This window comes from Myotis lucifugus, unplaced genomic scaffold (genome assembly GCF_000147115.1).
Source record: "Myotis lucifugus unplaced genomic scaffold, Myoluc2.0 scaffold_0, whole genome shotgun sequence".
Classification (NCBI taxonomy): Eukaryota; Metazoa; Chordata; class Mammalia; order Chiroptera; family Vespertilionidae; genus Myotis; species Myotis lucifugus.
In genome coordinates this window covers 44,506,224-44,526,592 of record NW_005871048.1, presented here as the reverse complement: position 1 = coordinate 44,526,592, position 20,369 = coordinate 44,506,224, and the positions used below count along the sequence as shown (strand labels likewise).

Genomic DNA, 20,369 nt, shown 5'->3' with positions numbered 1-20,369 from the left:
CAGCCAATCAATGATTCCCTCTCATCATTGATGTTTCTAGCTCTCTCTTTTTCTGAAATAAAACAACAAAAAAGAGCCTATATGGTTTCGGGGACTGATACTGTGTAAGCCACTCAGAGAGCTTTCTTGAACTGGTGTCAGGACTTTCATTATGGACGTTCAGGCTGTAGGAATCTGTCAGATTGTCATGGCTTCCCTTCATTCCAACAAAAATGAAGCTCTGAAACTTTCATATAGGTGTCTTCCTGACTGGCAGCCTTAAAGACTGTGATGTGCTCTAATACTGAGTACACATATCCTGGCCTACTGCTTCATCTACCATTGCTGTGGTTCCTGCTTGTAAATGAACACCTAGAATGCCCCCTCTAAGACACAGGGAAAATGAGCTAATCCTCCCTCTTGATTGAAACTGGACACATTCTTTCTACTTTTTTTACTTAAACTGGTCTCACCCAGCACCCTGTTTCCTTCTCCCTACCATGTCCACTCCCTTAATCATTAAGTCCTCAGGAGAAGAGGTTCTAGTCCAGGGGTGGGCAAACTTTTTGACTCGAGGGCCACAATGGGTTCTTAAACTGGACCGGAGGGCCGGAACAAAAGCATGGATGGAGTGTTTGTGTGAACTAATATAAATTCAAAGTAAACATCATTACATAAAAGGGTACGGTCTTTTTTTTTTTTAGTTTTATTCATTTCAAATGGGCCGGATCCCGCCCGCGGGCCCGTAGTTTGCCCACGGCTGTTCTAGTCAGTATCAAATAATCTTAGGAACAAAACCTGGAGTCTGTAGGCCACAGAGACAGTTTTGTCAAACTAGAGATAACATCTAGGTCTCAGCTGTTTCAGCTCCAGACCCAGAGAAGTGGCGAAATCAGATGAAGCGATACCGTTTTTGACGTCAAGACCAGATGCACTGGTCAAATACTCCCTACCCTAGTACCAATCAGTAGAGACCATAACCCTAACTCCCTTAGTCACGATTAATAACCTGAAAGCCATTGATTAGTCGGATCTCTGAGCACTAGCTCACCTGTGACTCCGGGCCACTTTCTGAACTAATTAACCCTTACTTTTTTTGCTGCAAGCTCCTGTGCATGTCTTACTGGGCTGTGATGTGATGTTCACTTACTGGCAAGTGAACCCATTTAGTCCAGTAACAATACTGAGTGAGTTTTGAATTCTACAATTTAGCTTGCATACAATACTGAATGAGCCCTATATTATTTTCCTATCAAAAAGTGTATTTATTTTATAAAAATATCATGCCACATCACCAAAAGCTAAATACTTTTAGGTAAGAGAATTTTATTTACAGAAAAGTCACAAAGATAAACAAAATTTTATTAACACAATTTCGTTAGTAATAATGAACAGACGAATGCTTTAATATATATCACTTGATATGTGATACACATTAAAAGAGTTTTCTACTTTTATCCATTTGGTTTTTTTTTATATTTCAATTTTTAACAAATCTAGAAATAAGGCAGTATACATGGGGCATATTTACTAAATACTTTTAAATTATGCTTCCTTCTACATCAGATACAAAGTGAATTTTAAAACCATCTGCATATTAAATGGCCTTTTTATTATAATCCCTAAATTTAACAGAGTTAAGCAACAAACAGAACTCAAAATGCATAAAAGAAACTGTCATAAATTTTTTAAAAATTATGACTCAAGCAATATCACAAATTACAAATTTTCCAAATATCGCTGTACGAGGTACATTAAATGTTTTATAATTAAGTCTAGAATATTTTTACTTGTATCCTTGTCCATCAACTTGAACAGACCAAAGCACAGACCTGAATGTGAAAGGACCATTTGTAAACAAATAGTACAGGGCAGCGCCTGTCATTTTGAGGACAGAAGGAATATGAACTACGTGCTTTCATATGCATATTATTTTCTTTATCCAAGGAATACTCAGTGTTTCCATTTATCCTTGAATGACAAGGTTCTTTAAGGACTTGTGGAAAACAGACCATTCTTTACTGATGGAAAGCTTCCAGTCTTATTCGGCTTGGATCTTCTGGGTGTCTCAAAGCAATTCCATTACGAAGGAGCAGCTCAATATAAGGTGGCCAAAAAGAATCACTAATTTTGACATATGGATCATGTGGAACATCAAACAATCTATTTAAAAGAATCTAGGAAAAGATATTATTTTAAGAAACGTGGAAAAGAAAATGCATCATTTATACAAATACTAAGTGCTATAGCCATAAAGTAAAACTATAAAATTCTCATCTCAATCACATTTCATAATATCCATATCTCAATTATTGAAATAAAATTTTCATCTATCATTAATGTTAGCTATTTCAAGTACATATCTGAGGGGCAAAAATCTTTTGATCTCACTTAGGTATGATGATAATAGAATTAAATATTATTCCTATTTTAAAGCAATTACTTATTTTAATATTCTTAAAATCCTTCTTACTTTTCATTTCTAATTCTAGTAGATGCTAGAAATAATTAAATGATAAAAATTCAACTTTAAAATGAACATGTATATTGTTTTATTTTTTGCTAAATTTCAGTTTATATATTGTTTACTTTTATCATTGATAATGTAAGTTGGAGACAAAAAATGGTTTCTAATTCTAAATTTTAGATGAGATCTCAGGGTATACTATTGGAAAATTACACATGTATTACCCAGTTAATCACTGCTAATATCAGCCACATATATGACAACTTTTGTTTAAAAAAAAAAGTTAAGTCATCCATAAGAAACAGTAGTTTCTTAGTTTCAGTATAAACTGGAATAATTAGAAATATATTAAAATGTTCTAATATAACTTGATATATGATACACATTAAAAATGGGTATCATATGAATTTAATAAATATTTGTGTTTTGCCTTTTCTTCTTTTTTTTGCATTTTGCTTTCAGAGTAATAATATTCTTTATTAAGATATCTTGAGGCACCAAAACTATTTAACTGGGTAAAAATGGAGACTTGAGCATCCAATTCATAAAATTACAATGAAACAAACTTGATATCACTCTTTCTCCTTAACTTGCCAATTAATTTAAAAAGACACACTAGCCCTAGCCGGTTTGACTCGGCTCAGTGGATAAAGTGTCAGCCTGTGGACCGAAGGGTCCCAGGTTAAATTCCAGTCAAGGGTTGTGGGCTCGGTCCAACGTGCGGGAGGCAGCCAATCAATGATTCCCTCTCATCACTGATGTTTCTATCTCTCCCTTCCTCTCTAAAATCAATTTTATATATATATATATATATATATATATATATATATATATATATATATATATATAAATAAAATAGATAAAAAGACACACTAATTGTTAAATATCTCCCTCTTCATAGACTATTTTACCTTCCTCTCTGCCCAATTCGCAATGGATTGTCAGACCAAGATTTCTCAAATACTTAACATACTTGATAACTGGATGACGTTCAAAAGCATTTTTTTAAAATGTCAAAGAGCCGGGCTGGCATGGCTCAGTGGTTGAGTGTCGACCTACGAAGCAGGAGGTCATGGTTCAATTACCGGTCAGAGCATATGCCCAAGTTGTGGGCTCAATCCCCAGTGAAGGGCGTGCAGGAGGCAGCTGATTAATGATTCTCTCTCATCACTGATGTTTCTATCTCTCTGTCCCTCTCCCTTCCTCTCTGAAATAAATTAAAATATGTTTTTAAAAAAAATAATAAAATAAAATAAAAAGGTCAAAGATATTTATAAAAGAAAAGGCAAATGTTAAGCAGAAAAAGGTATTTCTTTACCAATTCTATAATTATTTGGAATTACTTAGTACTCACATTATGAAAAAAAAGAGGCTGATGTTACTTAAGGAAATATTATGCATGGATTTCTACAATTTTGTTGAAAGAATCCTTAAACTCACTATGTACTGTGTTTTCAATAGAATGTAGAGTTGCTAACTAAAGATACAGTCAATGTAACAGCATAAGATTTCATTGTGTAAACATTAAATAATATCATAAAATTTTCTTGAAGTAATAATCTTGGAATATTATTAAGAGTAGGCTCTAATTTCATGTTCTTTAAAAAATGACACTATTCTTTCTAATGCTATATAGAAAACACAAACTAATTTTATACCAAAGATAAATTAACATAAGTATATCTAATAAAGATTGGTGTTTACCTTAAGAACTAAAGCAGTATTTTTTTCAAGCCTATGTAAAATTATTCACAAATCACTAAGAGACATCTTCAAGACAAAACAACTACACCAAACACTTACCTCTAACATTTCATGCAATGTTATCAGCTGTATATTTGATTCTTGAGTATTTTTCTTTGAGAGAAACATGAATAACAAAGAATTAACATTATGATTCTGCCAATGGCAGAATATTAAACTATACTTATTACAAAAAATTAATATTTCTTAATTGCAATGGTACAAGGTATACTAAAACCAAACACTTATAATTAGGTGATTTAAAAAGAATTCTGAATATAAACAACCTGCTTGTACTAAGTCATTTTCATAAAAAAAAAAAATAAACAGTTGAAACAACCTCTAAGACAGTGAAATCTTTTGCAATTACTAGAAGATACATTTCAGACTACCTATAAATATAAAATGGATGTTATATTATATATATTGTACACTGGCATATGTAAAAGTCTAGTGTTTGACCTCAGAGGGAAGGTAGGGGAGGGTGGGGGTAAGGGAAGGTAGGGGAGGGTTGGGGGTAAAGGGGTAAGGGTAAGGGGGTAAGAGATCAACCAAAGGACTCGTATGCAAGCATACAAGCCTAACCAATGGACACAGACACCAGGGGGGTGAGAGCATGAGTAGGGGGTGGGGGGCAATGGGGAGATAAGGACACATATGTAATACCTTAATCAACAAAGAAAAAAATTTTTTTTAAAAGTCTAGTGTTTGAATCTCCCAATCAAATGACATTCCAGAATGTATTTATACAGCTTCAGTACAGGAAACTTGCTTCCCAGGGAGCCTTATTTGTTCATCTTTCTATAGTTCTTGACAGTTCGTAATGTTAACTAACTGGTTCTTTATCCTTGAAATGACAGGATTTTTTCCAATTCCATGAAAGAGTTCCTTAAATATTTGAAGGCAGCTATTATGAATCTCAAGTCTTTTCCATATTAATCATTATTAGTTCCTTCAATTATTTTTCATAAGCCATAGACTTGTAGCCCTTTCATATTATGGTTGTTCTTTAAATGTGGCCTAATTTGTCTTTTCTGCTTTTTTTTTTAAATCCAGTCTCCACAATGATATTGGTGTGATTTGAACACCAAAGATCAAAAAGAAGACTTATTTCCATACCTGTAGATGCTGGAATTCTATTCATTAAGTTTAAGATTACATTAGCTTTTGGACATCTATTTCACCCTATTAACCTCTATTTGAACATAGTGTCATATTTATTTTTTTAATCCTCACTCAAGGAGCAAGGATATTTTTTCCTTTGATTTTTAGAGACATTGAAAGGGAAGTGAGAGGGGGAAAGAGAAAGAAATATTGATGTGAGAGAGAGACACATCTATGGTTGCCTCCCACACGCACCCTGACAGGGGACCGGGATCAAACCTTCAACTCAGGTACGGGCCCTTCACCGAGAATCAAGCCTGCCACCCTCCAGTGTGGAGGAGAACGATGACACTTTAACCACAGAGCAACACTGGCCAGGGCACATTAACAGATTTTAAACAATTCTTCTGATTTTAAAAGTTACACGTGTTCATGGAAAATATTCAAAATAGTAAAAATGAAAAATCTCTCCTATGATCCTAGCGTCTAGCACTATTACATCTTTTGGTATAAGTTAATCATCTATGTTTTACCTATTTAACAACAAATTGTGAGCATTTCATTAATTCCTTTGATAGTGAGTGTTCAATACATTTTTTAAAAAATATCTTTTTATTGATTTTTTTTAAGAGAGAGGAAGGGAGAGGGAGAGAGAGGGGGAGAGAGAGAGAAAGAGAAACATTGATGTGAGAGAGAAACTGATCAGTTGCTCCCTGCTCCTGCCCCACCAGGGATCAAACCTGCAACTTAGATATGTGCCCTGACTGGGAATTGAACCCACCACCTTTTGGTGTATGGGACAACTCTCCAACCAACTGAGCCACTGGACCAGGGTTCAATAGGTTTTTAAAAGCTGCAGCTGCATTTTCCCCATAATATGGATACAATATAAAAAAATGTATTTAATTCCTCTTGTATTGTTGAACAACAAGGTTGCTTCTAATTTTTCAATAAATATTTTAATGTAATGAGGAATTATTTCTCTACATCTATCTATGTGTGTGTCTTTTAAATGTATAATAAACATAGAAATATTTATCAGAAATTTACACTTGATCCTATCTGAAACAATTTCATACATGCATATACACATGAATGTTTTCTTTAAAACTTACCCTTTTCTTTTTAACATTGCTATCAGGCAGAGGAAAGTGGTCTTCTAGAAACTCACTCAAGGTAACCAATAGTTTCTCCTTATATTCTTTTACATCATGTAGTTTAGTTTTCAGCTCTTTAAAGGTTCTAATAGATTTCAAAATAATGAAGAGAAATAGTTCACTGACAAAATACCTAAGTATATAAAACTGGTTACTCAAAGTTGATCAAGAACTCAGTTCAAATTTCATTTGCTCAAACCAAATTTAACTAGTTTTATGAAAGTAATATTCTCTATTCAATATATAGGGAAACTAAAAGTCAAGTCATTCATAGAAGATCATGTAATAATAGAAATCAAAAGCTGGTATAAGACTCATATTTTCTGGTAAAATTGACCCCTTTTCATGTTAAAAAAAAAAGAAAATACTTTCTCCTAGTTTAAAAACATAAAACACAAAAATAATACCTTGATTCTGTCACAATTTGATGTTTCAATTCATTGTGTAGTGCAATAAGAGATTCAAATATCTGTTGCTGTTCATCCAACCATTGTTGCTCCCTTTCAACACAGAAAAATAAAACATCAATGATAATAAAGCAGCCAAATAAAACATCAATGCCAATTCAACAAATCAATGACTAATAGTAATTATAAATATACCTTTCCAAGTCTTCCTTTAACTTTTCATTCTTTGACTGAATAGTAGATAGTACCAATTCAAGATCATGTCTCAATTTTTGGAACTAGAACAAAATAATTCATATTAATTGCTTAGTCTTTAATCATATAACTAGTTACATTTCTGAATGATAGTAAAATTTATGTCTAATTCTAAAATTTATATTCAGAAATTAACAGCAAAAAATCTGAGCAGAAAGTCTTTAAAATGGACATATACAGCAGGTGCTAAGTTCTCTTAATAGTCCATTGTCAAATTCAAAAATATAAGACGGGGTTTTTGAGCAATACATTACATAATGAAAGGCAATTTAATGGTGAGTTTTCAGTAATCAGGTAAATTAAGTCTCTTTTCTAAGGAGACTATACAAAAACAAACACAAATCAATATTATTCATTCAACAAATATTTATTGACTGTCAGGCATTGTTGAAGGGAGTCAGGGATGCAAAGGTGAACAGAACAAAGAGGGGAATCCAGACAAACAAACAAATATTTAATTCCAGTGAGTGATAAGTTCTATGAAAAACAAAATAAGTCTAGCCCTGGTTGGTTGGGCATTGTTTCATGCACCAAAAGGTCTCCTGTTCAATTCCCATTCAGGGCACATGCCCAGGTTTCAGGTTAAGTTCCAGTCAGGGTGCATACAGGAGGCAACCGATAGATGTTTCTCTCTCACAGCGATGTGTCTCTCTCTCCCCATCTCTCTTTCTAAAATCAAGAAAACATATTTTTAAAAGTAAATAAATAAATAGATTTAGGGCAACCTCAATCAAAATTCCAGTAAGCTTTTTTATGGGATAGAATGACAAGCCAACTCTATAGGAAAAATAAAACAATTTTGGTAAAAAACAACAAAGTTAGATAACTCATACTATTTATTACTATTTATTTTCAAGACTTATTACAAAGCTTCAGTAAGTAAAATAATGTGGTATTGGATTAAGACAGAAACACAGAACCAACGAAGAGACACATCCAAAGCACAGAAAGGAGAACAAATAAAGAGTCTAGAAACAGATCCACCCATACATGGTAATTAAATTTCAGTAAAAGAAAAGTCAAAACAGATAGTTCTTTGGAACAATTTGTATCTATATGCAAAAATAAACCTTTATCAACAACTTATTTCATGTATAAACATTATTTCAAAATGGATCATAGACCTAAATGTGAAACCTACAACTTTAAGATTTCTAAAAGAAAACATACATGAAAATCTTTGTGACCTTAAGTTGGACAAATATTTCCTATATTTGAGCATAAACTTTAAGAGTTGATAAAATAGAATTAATCCAATTATGAGCTTATGTTCTTCAAAAGACACTTAAGAGAATAAAAAGACAAGTTTCAGTGAAAGGGTTAACTCAGCAGGCCAAGGTTGCACAAACTATGCACATTACCAAGAAAGGCTTTTCTTTAGGACTGGCTCCTGGTGGATTCCTGGAAGAGAAGCTATGAAACACTGGAATATTCTGCCTATTGCGAGTGTTTTGCATATGCCCGGAGCACTGGGCCAGTTGGTACCAGTCTGATTACACAGTTTATTCTAACTATGTCATTCTTGGTAAATGCGTTTTTGTTCTGGGACCTGGAGTTTCATAGCTGAAGGCAGTCAAGGAGGCCCTGCATGCATAGTGATGGGACTCCTGATATAAACCATGGACAATAGGCTAAAATGCATTTCCCTGGCTTTTTTTTAAAAAAAATATGTTTTTATTGACTTTAGAGAGAGAGGAAGGGAGAGGGATAGAAAGAAACATCGATGAGAGAGAAATTTCAATTGGCTGCCTCTTGCACACCCCCTACTGGGGATCCAGTCGGCAACCCGGCACGTGCCACAACCTCTTGGTTCATGAGCTGATGTTCAACCACTGAGCCACACTGGCCAGGCGAACTTCCTGTTGGACCACACTTTGACCAAGTTGTCACACATAGTTGCAGGGAGAAGTAAACACATCCACTGGGAAAGGACAGCTATACGCTTGGCCCACGTGCCTTTTCCCTTTGCTCATTTTAGCCTGTGTCCTCGCACTATAATAAACACAACCGTGACTAACTATAATAGCTCTTCTGAATGCTGTGAGCCTATCTAGCTAATCACAGAACCTAACTCTTGGGGAAAACCCTAAGAGTTGGCATCAGAAGTGGACTTTGTGGCCAAAGGAATGGTGGCGTCAGAGGTCTCCTTGACGTTTCAACAGTTTGAACAGCTATAATTCAACAAAGGATTTCCTGCTCAACAAACACATCTGAGAGATCTGAGTACTGAAACAACTGAAGGTGGGCAAGAAGAAGAAAACGGGGGAGGTGGGAAGGGAGAAGAGCTGAGTTGGTGCCAAGGATGCAGCCTGGATCTCGTGGCCCAGAATTCACTGTGAGGCTCAGCCTAAAGAGGGGCAGAATCAGGTTAGCACTGGTACTCCCTTCAGCAGGGAGGAGCAGAGAGATACAGTGAGTATTCCTGAAGGAACGGTTCGTATGAACTGTGGCTGAACCCAGGGAGAAGAGGCACACTCTGTGACTAATCCAAGGTTGGGTGAAGACACAGTGGGGAGGCCGCTGAGGTGTGCCAGTCACCATTACTGGGAGAACAAAGCAACAAAGACAGCTGCCCCCATCCATCACAGCTGTATCTGGCTGCAGTGGACAGCACTGGGATTTCACAGATTTAGAACACATCGCCCACCACATTCCCCCACTGGGTCTGGCCCGTGAGAATGAGGCAACCTGAACACAGAGGAGATGCCCACCTTCTCAGGGAACACAGGACATTCCCATCACCCTGCCGAGACCTGAAAGTCAGAGCTGTGCAAGAGACTGAACAACTTGTGCTTCAATGCCACCTACTAGAAAACAATAGAAAGACTTCTTATCAATTTACTAGAGAAATGCCACTCACATATAGATACCTCAGTAGAGAAGGATCCACCATGAATAACCAAGATAACAGAGCAGCTCAAAAATAAAATTAAAAATCTCCAGAAAATAAACATAAAGACATAGAAATATGTAATTTAAATAACAGAGATTTCAACATTGCAGTTCTGAAAAAAAAACCTCAACGAGTTATAAGAAAATACAGATATGAAGTTTAATAAACTCAAAAATAAAATCCTTGAACAAAATGAGTGCTTTACCAAAAATATTGAAACTTTAAAAAAGAACTTTAAAAACTTCCCTAACTTGACAAAGGAAATAGATAAGTCCAGGAATTGAAGAGAGTCCCAAACAAGATGAAACCAAAGGGGCCCACACCAAGACACATTATAATTAAAATGCAACAGGTTAAAAACAAAGAGAAACTTAAAATCAGCAAGAGTAAAGCTTTTACTTACCTAAAAGGGAACTACCATAAAACTGATTTTTCAACAGAAACTATGCAGGCCAGAAGGGAGTGACATGAAATATTTAAAGTGATGAAAAGCAAGGACCTACAACCAAGATTACTCTACCCAGCAAGACTATCATTTAGAATGGAAGAAGAGATAAAGAGCTCCCCTGACAAGAAAAAGCTAAAGGAGTTCATCACCACCAAGCCAGTTTATAAAAAATGTTAAAGGGTCCTCTTTTAGAAGAAGAAGAAAAAAAAAAAGATAAAAAATATCCTTCTCTACTGAGGTATCTAATAAAATGTCAATAAACATATATCTTTAAATTACTTTAAATACAAATGGATAAAATGCTCCAATCAAAAGACACAGGATGGCTGAATGGATAAGAAAAAAGACCCATACATATGCTGTCTACAAGACTCACTTCAGACTGAAAGATACACAAAGGGATAAAACAGATATTTCATGAAAAAAAAAAAAAAAAAAAAGCTTAGGTAGCAATACTTATACCAGACTTTAAAACAAAGGTATAACAAGAGACAAAGAAGTACCCAGTAATTCCACTTCAGGGTTATTTATCCAAAGAAACCCAAAACACTATGGAAAAGACATATGTATCTGTATGTTCACTGCAGCATTATTTAAAATAACCAAGATATGGAAGCAACCTAAATGCCCATCAATAGACGAATGAATAAAAAAGAACTGGTACATATACAATGGAATATGATCACTTCGTAAGTTATATAAAGGTCTAATCACCAGGTGGTATATCTGAAAGTAATGTAACATTGTACGTCAACTGTAATTTTTAAAAAATAAAAAAATAACAGTAATAAATATCAAAGGTCTGAAAATTATAAAATATTTTCTTCAAGAAAGCATAATTAATATCAAAGTAGAAAAGATGGTTTTAAAGAATCTTTACCCTATTCCTTATGGCATGAGCTTACTTAAAACATTTATAGTAGGGTGACTAAAAATTCATTAAGTGGCTTACCTCTTCTTTTCCTAATGTTACCAGAACCTCTTCATTCAGTGGAAGAACTATAGAAACAAAATTAACATATGTTAACTCTCAAAAATCAAGAATTTGACTTTGTGGTTTCTCAGATACCCCTTTTTCTTTCCATTTAATATTACAGAACTTTTTATGAAATATGTACAGTTTATGAAATTATTCTTATTTAGAAGCTCTACATATATATTAATTTAGACAAATGTGCTATCATGCATTTTGTTTTTAGTGGCTTTTTCTTTCCTTGTTTTGTTTTCCCAATCATTAAAATTCAAAATTAATAACCTCTAGTTCATTCCTTCTGTGCATAGGATCCTATTCATGTATACATATACACATTTATCTGTACATATACATACAAAAGTTATTAATTTTGTCAATGTTGGTTTTACAAGAATGGGATCATACCATACACATTATTCTTTTTTTAAAAAAAATGTATTTATTGATTTCAGAGAGGAAGGGAGAGCGAGAGGGATAGAAACATCAATGATGAAAGAGAATCATTGATGGGCTGCCTCCTGCATGCCTCCCACCAGGGACCGAGCCCACAACCCAGGCATGTGTCCTGGCCGGGAATTGAACCGTGACCTTCTGGTTCATAGGACTATGCTCAACCACTGAGCAACACCGGCCGGGCTAGTGATCATTAATTTGCCATTACTTTGTTTACAAAAATATAAACCTAAAAATAAGAATCTTACTTTCAGGAGTTTCTTTCTGCCATTGACTGAGTTCAGCAGTTAAACATTTCACTTGCATAATTAATAATGATAGCTATAAAAAAAAAGAACAAGAGAATGAAACAAAATCATTTCTTGTAGAATATTCATAGCTATTCATGATGAATGTGTAGAGATTTTTTATACATTAATACAAGGTCTTAACATAAATGGCTAAGATAATAGCTACCTAAACTATAAAAAAATTATCACTCCAAACAGAATTCTGCTTTAAACCACATTTATAGCTCACAAATTGCCAGTTATATTAGTGATATGGTATTAAAAAATGATCAATTCTACTTCACCACTCAATCTAAAACAAAAGAACCTAACTACATTAAGTTTATTCCCTAAATTAACATATATATTTTTAAAAGGATGTTATTTCTTGCGAACATTTTTAAGACAAATTTGCACTAAAATGCTCTTTTTCCTCTCTATGCATTTTTAGGAAAATTGCAACTGTTTTTAGCTGAGTAATGAAAAATAACTTCAAATGCATACATAGAGATAATTATAAAATGAGACTGGTTCCACAAGCCACATATAAAAAAGTTTTACTACACAATAGTTTGTAAATTAGCCAAAGATAAATTTAGGACGAATATGTTTCTGTTACTAGGAGGCTCCAATCATTGTAATTTTGATAATTACAAATTTATGTGATAAATATTTTGCCTGATGAGACCACAAAATTAAAGTCCATGTGTGGTTAAAGCTAAATTTCAGCACGTTTTATCTCATCTATATAATTCTTATTAGTAGCCAAACATAAAAAAAATTCATATTTCAAAAATGCAGTAGGTATTACTTCAATATTTACACTAAAAGAACACTAAAAGTACTGTTTTTTTAAACCAATTTTTATTATACAGAGCAAGTAGTTCCTGCTTTGTATTATAACACTGCCTGTTGAATAGTCATAGGTAAAAAAACCCCACAAAACCTAGCCTCTTTGAAAAATTCATATTATTATATAAAAATGCATTTGCAGGTATTTAAATTATTTGCCAATTATTCAAGGCAATTATTTAAATCATTTGCCTTGCCAAAGCCCAGCTAAGGCAAACACTCAAATTATTTCTAATCTATAATAATAAAAGCGTAATATGCTAATTAGACCGATGTCCTTCTGGATGACCTTCTGCACAAAGCTGCAATAGTGGGAGCCAAGGCAGAGGCAGAGGCAGAGGTGGCGCCACAGCGGGAGGGGGCCGAGGCAGAGGCAGCCACTGTGACAGCAGGGGCCAAGCCCCTTGCACAGATTTCATGCATCGGGCCTCTAGTCCTTTTATAAAATTAAACAACCTTTTCTTAAAAAATATTATGTATAAGAGTAGTACTTCTAAAGGTATGTAAACATAAAAATTTGAGAAATCTTGTCATTCTCTCATTTAAAATATCTAACATCTTGCTTTAGAAAATGAATTGCGTTTTAATTGAAGATTTTAAGTCTAATAGGTATACAGAAAAGAGTTAACAAAGCAAGCCCTAAGATTATCCCTAAAGGTCTGCTTACAAGGCTGGCATGCTCCCACCAGTATTGGAGAACTTTCATTGGATTCATTTGTATATTTTTGTCTTTGTTCTTAGAATTTTTACTACTAAAACATTTTTAACTCTTTTAAAAAAATGTTTTTATTAATTTTAGAGAGAGAAAGGGAGAGGGAGAGAGGGAGAGAGAGAGAGAGGGAGAGAGGGAGAGAGAGAGAGAGGGAGAGAGAGAGAGAGAGAGGGGGAGAGAGAGAGAGAGAGAGAAACATTGATCAGCACACCCCCTACTATGGATTAAGCCTGCAAACTGAGCATGTGTCCTAACTGGGAATCAAACCAGTGACCTTTTGGTGTATGGGATGATGCTCAACCAACTGAGCCACAGCAGCCAGGGCACATTTTTAACTCTTATATGATCAAATACATCTAAGTGTTCATATATATATCTATAATAATAAAAGCATAATATTCTAATTAGACCAGACAGCTGAACAACCTTCCAGACGTCATTCTGGACGTCCTTCCGGATGAAGTGGGGCAGTGGGGGCTGTGGCAGAGGCGGTTAGGGGTGATCAGGTAGACGGGTGAGAAGTTAGGGGTGATCAGGCAAGCAGGCAGAGTGATTAGGGGCGATCAGGCAGTTAGGGGAGATCAGGCAAGCAGACGAGTGGTTAGGGGCAATCAGGCAGGAAGGCAGAATGGTTAGGGGTGATCAGGCAGTTAGGGGCGATCAGGCAGGCAGGCGAGTGGTTAGGGGTGATCAGGCAGGCAGGCAGAGGGGTTAGGGGCGATAAGGCAGGCATGCAGGCAAGCAGTGAGGAGCCAGTGGTCCCGGATTGCGAGAGGGTGCAGGCCAGACCCCCCCTCCCCTGCACGAATTTCGTGCACGATATATATATATATATTATATACACACACACACACACATATGTATATATATTATTGATTTCAGAGAGGGAGAGGGAAGAGACAGAAACATCAATGATGAGAATCATTGATTGGCTGCCTCCTGCACGCCCCCTACTGGGGATTAAGCCCATAACCCAGGCATATGCCCTTGACAGGAATCAAACCGGGACCCTTCAGTCCGCAGGCCTACACTCTATCCACTGAGCCAAACTGGCTAGGGCTAAGTGTTCTTTTATAATGTCTAGATTTTTATTAATAGCCAAGTTCTCCCATGTCACTAGGTTGCACAGTCTCCTTGCTTTTCTTGTAATGAAATATGATTGTACCACTATCATTCCTTAACTAATTCATCCCTTTCCCATACATTGGAACTATCATCTTTGTTATTTCAAATTCTTAATCTGTTGCAAAGACCCTTTGGTGTATTCCTAAACCAATTCCATAGGTCTCTGATTATTAAAATGGATATCTTAATCCTTTTTTAAGCCTCGGTAAAATCAGCTACAATTCCACACAGATAGTAAAATACCTGTGGCTACTGTACCTAACACAAAGTAGAAAAGTCTTTGTTCTAATTTTTAACAAAGTACCATAAGAGCAGCCAAGGGGCAATTGACTCAACAGTTAAATGTATGTATAGCTGTGGAAAGATAACAAAGAAAATATTCTTATTTATTTATAATAGCTTATTCAAGATAGTTTTTAAAATACTTCTCTTAAACCAGAAAGAATAGAGAATTATCTGAATGATTAAGCATACATGTATTAACAAAACTATTATACTTGACAGATAAACTTCTTATCCAAAACAATGAATTCCAAAGAAAGGAAGGTTTCATACCTGAGCATTTGAACCAGTGAGTGTCTCGGGTCCAATAAGTGATAATTTATTCTGATACTTGATTTAAAAATTTAAAAAGTAAAAAACAAAAACAAGTCACACTATAACCCAAGATTTCCTCTCCCTCCCCTTTTATACCAGTCAATATCATATTCTTTTAAAACAATACACAATTACCTGATGTAAGACAACAAATTGTTTTTAATTCCTCACTTTCTACGCAGGAGGGTAAGGAAGGCAGCCAAATTGGTCCCAAGATGAAGACATTAAAAGTGAAAGGGTACATAGACTCTATACAGAATTAAAAAAAATAGTATGGGAAAAAGGAACAAAGAACAAAAATGAAACCTAGGGTGAGTTAGAAGCTAGATAACGGGAAAATGGGGAACAAGAGGGAAATAACTATAAGAAAATAACAAAAGAGGTAAGAAGACAGTTATGATTATAAGAAAATAAAGCCTTTAAGAGACAGTTTCTTCTGTGCCATTAAAAAAATCCACAACTGTTAATAGCAATTACTGGTATATCTGAACAAAATTATGATTAATTTAAATTTTATTTGTGATTATTTCCATTTACAATATCTTTTAGAAATATATATTTTTATTGATTTCAGAGAGGAAGAAAGAGGGAGATAGAAACATCAACGATGAGAGAGAATCATTGATTGTCTGCCTGCTGCTCACCCCCTACTAGGGATCGAGACTGCAACCCATCAAGCCTGCAACCCAGGCATGTGCCCATCAAACCCGGGACCCTTTAGTCTGCAGGCCAACGCTCTATCCACTGAACCAAACCAGCTAGGGCAACAATATCTTTTTTTTTAAATAAGAGTTTAGTTGAGCCAAATAATGACATAGGCCGTGGAGCAAAATCTCAAATGTTCTAGAAAATAACAATTTGGTAGCTTCTTTTATGCATTTGAAATTAAGGATGGAAAGTATATGGAGGTGGGAGAAAGTAAGGTGGGTACTGGATTACAGGATAGTTAACAAAATATGTGCTCTCTTTTTTAAATTTCCAACTGAAAATTTACTGGGAAGAATAGAATGTGAAAAATGGCTGTAGCCTGCATCATATACTATGATACACTATCATATGCTATTTCAAGTAGAACAAATTTTTACCAAAATTCTGTGGTGTACCAGAAATGACTCTATCTCATGAACTAAAGAAAAAAGAGAAACAAAAAAGAAATAGGAAAAAATACTACTTTTCAAAAATAACATTTTCTAAAGTAACTCGTACTTTTACTCAAACTCCAGAATTGGGTGTCCTCTAACTTCTATATTCTCTATCTCAGGAAGTAACTCCGCTAATCATCCACTGGCCCAAGCCAGGAACCTGAAACTATCCATAACTCCATTTCACAACAATTAATCTCCAAGTCCTTTTGGTCCTACGCTCTTAATATCCCTTAAATCCATTCTTCTGTTTGCAATGACAGGAGTTAGCCCTTCAGTACTTCTTACCAGGACTACTACAGCCTCCTAAATGCTCTTTCTACCTGTAGTCTCACTTTTCTTCAAAACCACCAGAGTAATTTTCTCAAACTATATATCTCATCATGTCACTTCATATTTATAGTCCTTTAATGGATCCCCACAGTATACACTCAACAAATCTGGTCATTGCCGAACCGGTTTGGCTCAGTGGATAGAGCCTGCGGACTGAAGGGTCCCGGGTTCGATTCCGGTCAAGGGCATGTACCTGGGTTGCGGGCACATCCCCAGTAGGGGGCGTGCAGGGGGCAGCTGATCGATCTCTCTCATTGATGTTTCTAACTCTCTGTCCCTCTCCCTTCTTCTCTATAAAAAAATCAATAAAATATTAAAAAAAAAAATCTGGTCATGTTCTTGCCCCTAATTACCTCTCCAGTCTCACTTCACAAGTCCTCTTTTCCTAATTTACATAAGTCATAATATTCTACATGGAGTTCTCTACCAGTAAACTCTTTCAACCTTTATATATTGTGTTCCTTCTACTTTGTATACCTCTCCCATTTCACAGGCTAACTCCTATTAATCCTTTAGAAATGAATTCAGTCATTACCTCTTTTAGGACACTATCCTTGACCCCTTCAGTCTAGGTTTAGGAGTCCTCCTAAGTACAGTCTTTGTATTTCTAATATAATGGTTACTGCCTTCATTAGATGATAATCTCCTTGAGGGTAGGGATTGCTATAATTTTTTTCTCTTCCTACAGTTCATCCAGTATAAACTTCATTGAATGTTATACATCTAAAACTTATATAAATATTTATCGTACAATATAATGACTTTCAGGAATCAGCAGAATTATTTCTCAAGTCTATTATTGAAATAGAAATCTTATAGTAATTAATTGATATATCACTTTAATCTCTTGATACTTACTTCTTCCAGATCTTTCCACATTTCTTCACATTTTTTAATAAGTTCTTCCTTAGCAGTTGTAATATCTTCATCTGTAGTACTATCTGGATCTAGATCTTGGTTACTCACTGACATTGCCTTGTGATTTCCTTAGCCTTCTAAGAAAACCTAAAGTAAAAAATATTTGTTGAACACCTATTACTTGCCAGATACTCACCTAGGAGCTAAAGGTGTAACAGTGAACAAAATAGATTAAAATCCCTCCTATGATGGTGCCTACATTCTGGCTAAGAAAAACAAAAATAAGCCTAAAAATGTTAAAAATCATACTATAGTACATCAAATGATTTATAAGTGCTATGAAGAAAAGAAAAGCAGAGAATATAGCCAGTGCTCAGGAAGTGGCAATGTAATTTTACATAAGGAGGCCATATGAAGTCACTGAGAAGTTGAGAACTGAGCAAAAACAGAAAGGAAATAATTGCGATCTGGTGATATTTAGGGGATGACGATCCAGGAGAGGTACCTGGAAGTGCAAAGGCCTTGGGAGATAAAACAGCCTTGTGACTAGAGAAGAAGATGTAAGATAGAGAACACCAGATGAGGTCAGAGAGATGATAACAGATCATGCGGGCTCTAGGCCATTTTAAGGACTTAGGCTGAGATAGTAAGTGATTAAAGAGGAATGACATGATTTAAATCATGTTTTAACAGTATAACTCTGGTTAATTACAGCCAAGTAAGGACAGAAGCAGGAAAGCCTGTTAGGAAGCTATTGCAATAATCCAAGGATTAATAGAGGCCGTACCAAATGTCTAATTCTGAATATATTTTTAACACATTTCGTACCGCTCAGGAGTTTTCTCGTGTTTCGTGCGCCATCTGTTAAGGACCACTCACGAGTTTTTCACGCCCATGGAAAAAGGAGCGAATCTAGATACTTATGTAAATTTTGTTTGGTCCCTCTTCATAGAGGAAAATGTTTTACGCAGTACCATACCTTAAAAAAGTACTAGGAACTTTAATTGTTTTTGTAAATAAAAATGTTATAATTGTTGAAAAACAACACCTAAAGTGCATTATGATGATTTAAATAACGTGCAGTTTGCCCAAAAACGTGCGGTCCCTGGCGTATGTCTTAGAGATTTCTATGTGGTACGCAACGTGTTAAGATAGAGCCAGTAGGATTTCCTAACAGCTTACATATAGTGTAAAATGAAAAGAGGAGTCAATTATTACTGAAAAGATTTGGACCTGTGCAATTGGAAAGATGGAGTTGCCAATTACTGAGATGGGGAAGATGGTGGAAGAAACAAATTCAGCAAGATTAAGAATTCAGTTTTGGCCTGGCCAGCATGGCTCAGTGGTTGAGCATCGACCTATGAACCAGGTCACTGCTCAATTCCTGGTCAGGGCATATGCCCAGATTTTGGCTCTATCCCCAGTGAGGGGCGTGCAGGAGACAGCCGATCAATGATCCCCTCTCATCACTGATCTTTCTATCTCTCTCTCCCAGCCTGAAATCAATAAAAGTATGTATATTTTTAAAAAGTGTGTATACATTTTGGGGGACACCCTATATTTGCACAAGTCTACATGGGTATGCTTACTGCAGCATTATTTATTTAAAAAAAATTATACTAGTAAGTGTAACTCAACAGATTGTCTAGGTTTAAAACCTGGCTTCAATACTTACAAGCTGTTGGCCTTGGGCAAGACACTTAAACTGGCTGTCCATCAGTTTCCTTTATCTTTAAAATGAAGATAATCAGACACACAAAAAAGTGATCTGATTAGAGCAGAAGGCAGAGAAGAAATGAGACCAGCTAGGTAGAATAGGCCAGATAAAGGGAGTCTTTAAAACTAAAAGCAAAACAAACAAAAACCCTTAGAAAGTACTTACTACCGGCAGTTCCTTTCCTGTCTCTGGGGTCCACATAAAGGAAAAGTAAAGGAGAGATTCATCTAGTTTGAAATACAGTAGGTAACCAGGAGACTGCTAAGTAGGTTTTTTAAAAAGCAGTGATTTAGGGAGGTCATTTTGACAAGTTGTACTTAACGGATTAAAAAACAAAGGATTAAGATGGTAGATGTCATGTTAGGCGTTTGTCTTTAACCACAGTATATTTCCTTTCTTTTTTTAAAGAAGAGAGCCGAAGTCCAGAAGGCCACTAAGGGCTGGAAGCCTAGACCAGGGAGCAGGTGGAAGGGTGAGCGGTCCCGCCGTGGGCCACTCGGGCAGGGCTGGGTCTCTCCCCAGAAAACAGTAGCCAGCGCTCGCCACCTTCTTCGGAGCGTGTGTGGGAGGAGCGAGCAGCTCTGGGGAGAAGACCTGCTGGGGGCACTTGCGGGAGCCCAGGGAGCCCGTTCCTTCCACTCCCCACCGCGCCGTCCTTCTCCCCTAACCCGCGGGGTTCTAGAACCGAAGAGCCGGGCTCCAGGCCCCGGTTCCCAGGAGGTCAGGGTCCCGGCTGGCGCGGTCGCCCCGGCCCGTTTCTTACCACTGACGTCCCAGACCTGCAGCCGCCGCCTCCAGCTGTCAACAAGCCTGCGGCCGGGATCCGCGCGCGCTGCTTGCTGATTGGGCCCGTCACAGCCAATCCCGAGCCTCTCTCGGCGGCTG

General features: G+C 36.2%; 1 protein-coding gene across 3 annotated transcripts; it reads right to left on the bottom strand.

Annotated features, from left to right (window-relative positions):
* Positions 1–1,288: 1,288 nt before the first annotated feature.
* CENPK (centromere protein K) lies at positions 1,289–20,313 on the bottom strand. 3 transcript variants are annotated; one of them, XM_014452415.2, is made up of 10 exons: positions 20,248–20,313; positions 17,768–17,914; positions 15,393–15,449; positions 12,128–12,200; positions 11,406–11,452; positions 7,053–7,135; positions 6,858–6,950; positions 6,409–6,535; positions 4,250–4,303; positions 1,289–2,156 (listed from the first exon to the last, which is right to left on the bottom strand). In XM_014452415.2, the coding sequence occupies exons 2-10, from the start codon at positions 17,879–17,881 to the stop codon at positions 1,998–2,000; spliced, it is 807 nt and encodes a 268-aa protein (XP_014307901.1). In that variant the 5' UTR covers positions 17,882–17,914; positions 20,248–20,313; the 3' UTR covers positions 1,289–1,997. The 3 variants fall into 3 exon arrangements, with proteins under 3 accessions (XP_014307901.1, XP_023607254.1, XP_023607251.1); XM_023751486.1 differs by lacking the exon at positions 20,248–20,313 and adding an exon at positions 19,650–20,225; XM_023751483.1 differs by lacking the exon at positions 20,248–20,313 and adding an exon at positions 19,443–19,630.
* Positions 20,314–20,369: the final 56 nt, after the last annotated feature.

Excerpts from the sequence above, each read along its gene's own strand:
- CENPK (XM_014452415.2), bottom strand. The coding sequence starts at position 17,881 with ATGTCAGTGAGTAACCAAGATCTAGATCCAGATAGTACTACAGATGAA. Across the intron at positions 4,304-6,408 it reads GCAATGTTAAAAAGAAAAGG|AAAAATACTCAAGAATCAAA; the intron begins GTAAGTTTTAAA and ends TTTCTCTCAAAG. Across the intron at positions 2,157-4,249 it reads CATTGCATGAAATGTTAGAG|ATTCTTTTAAATAGATTGTT; the intron begins GTAAGTGTTTGG and ends ATCTTTTCCTAG.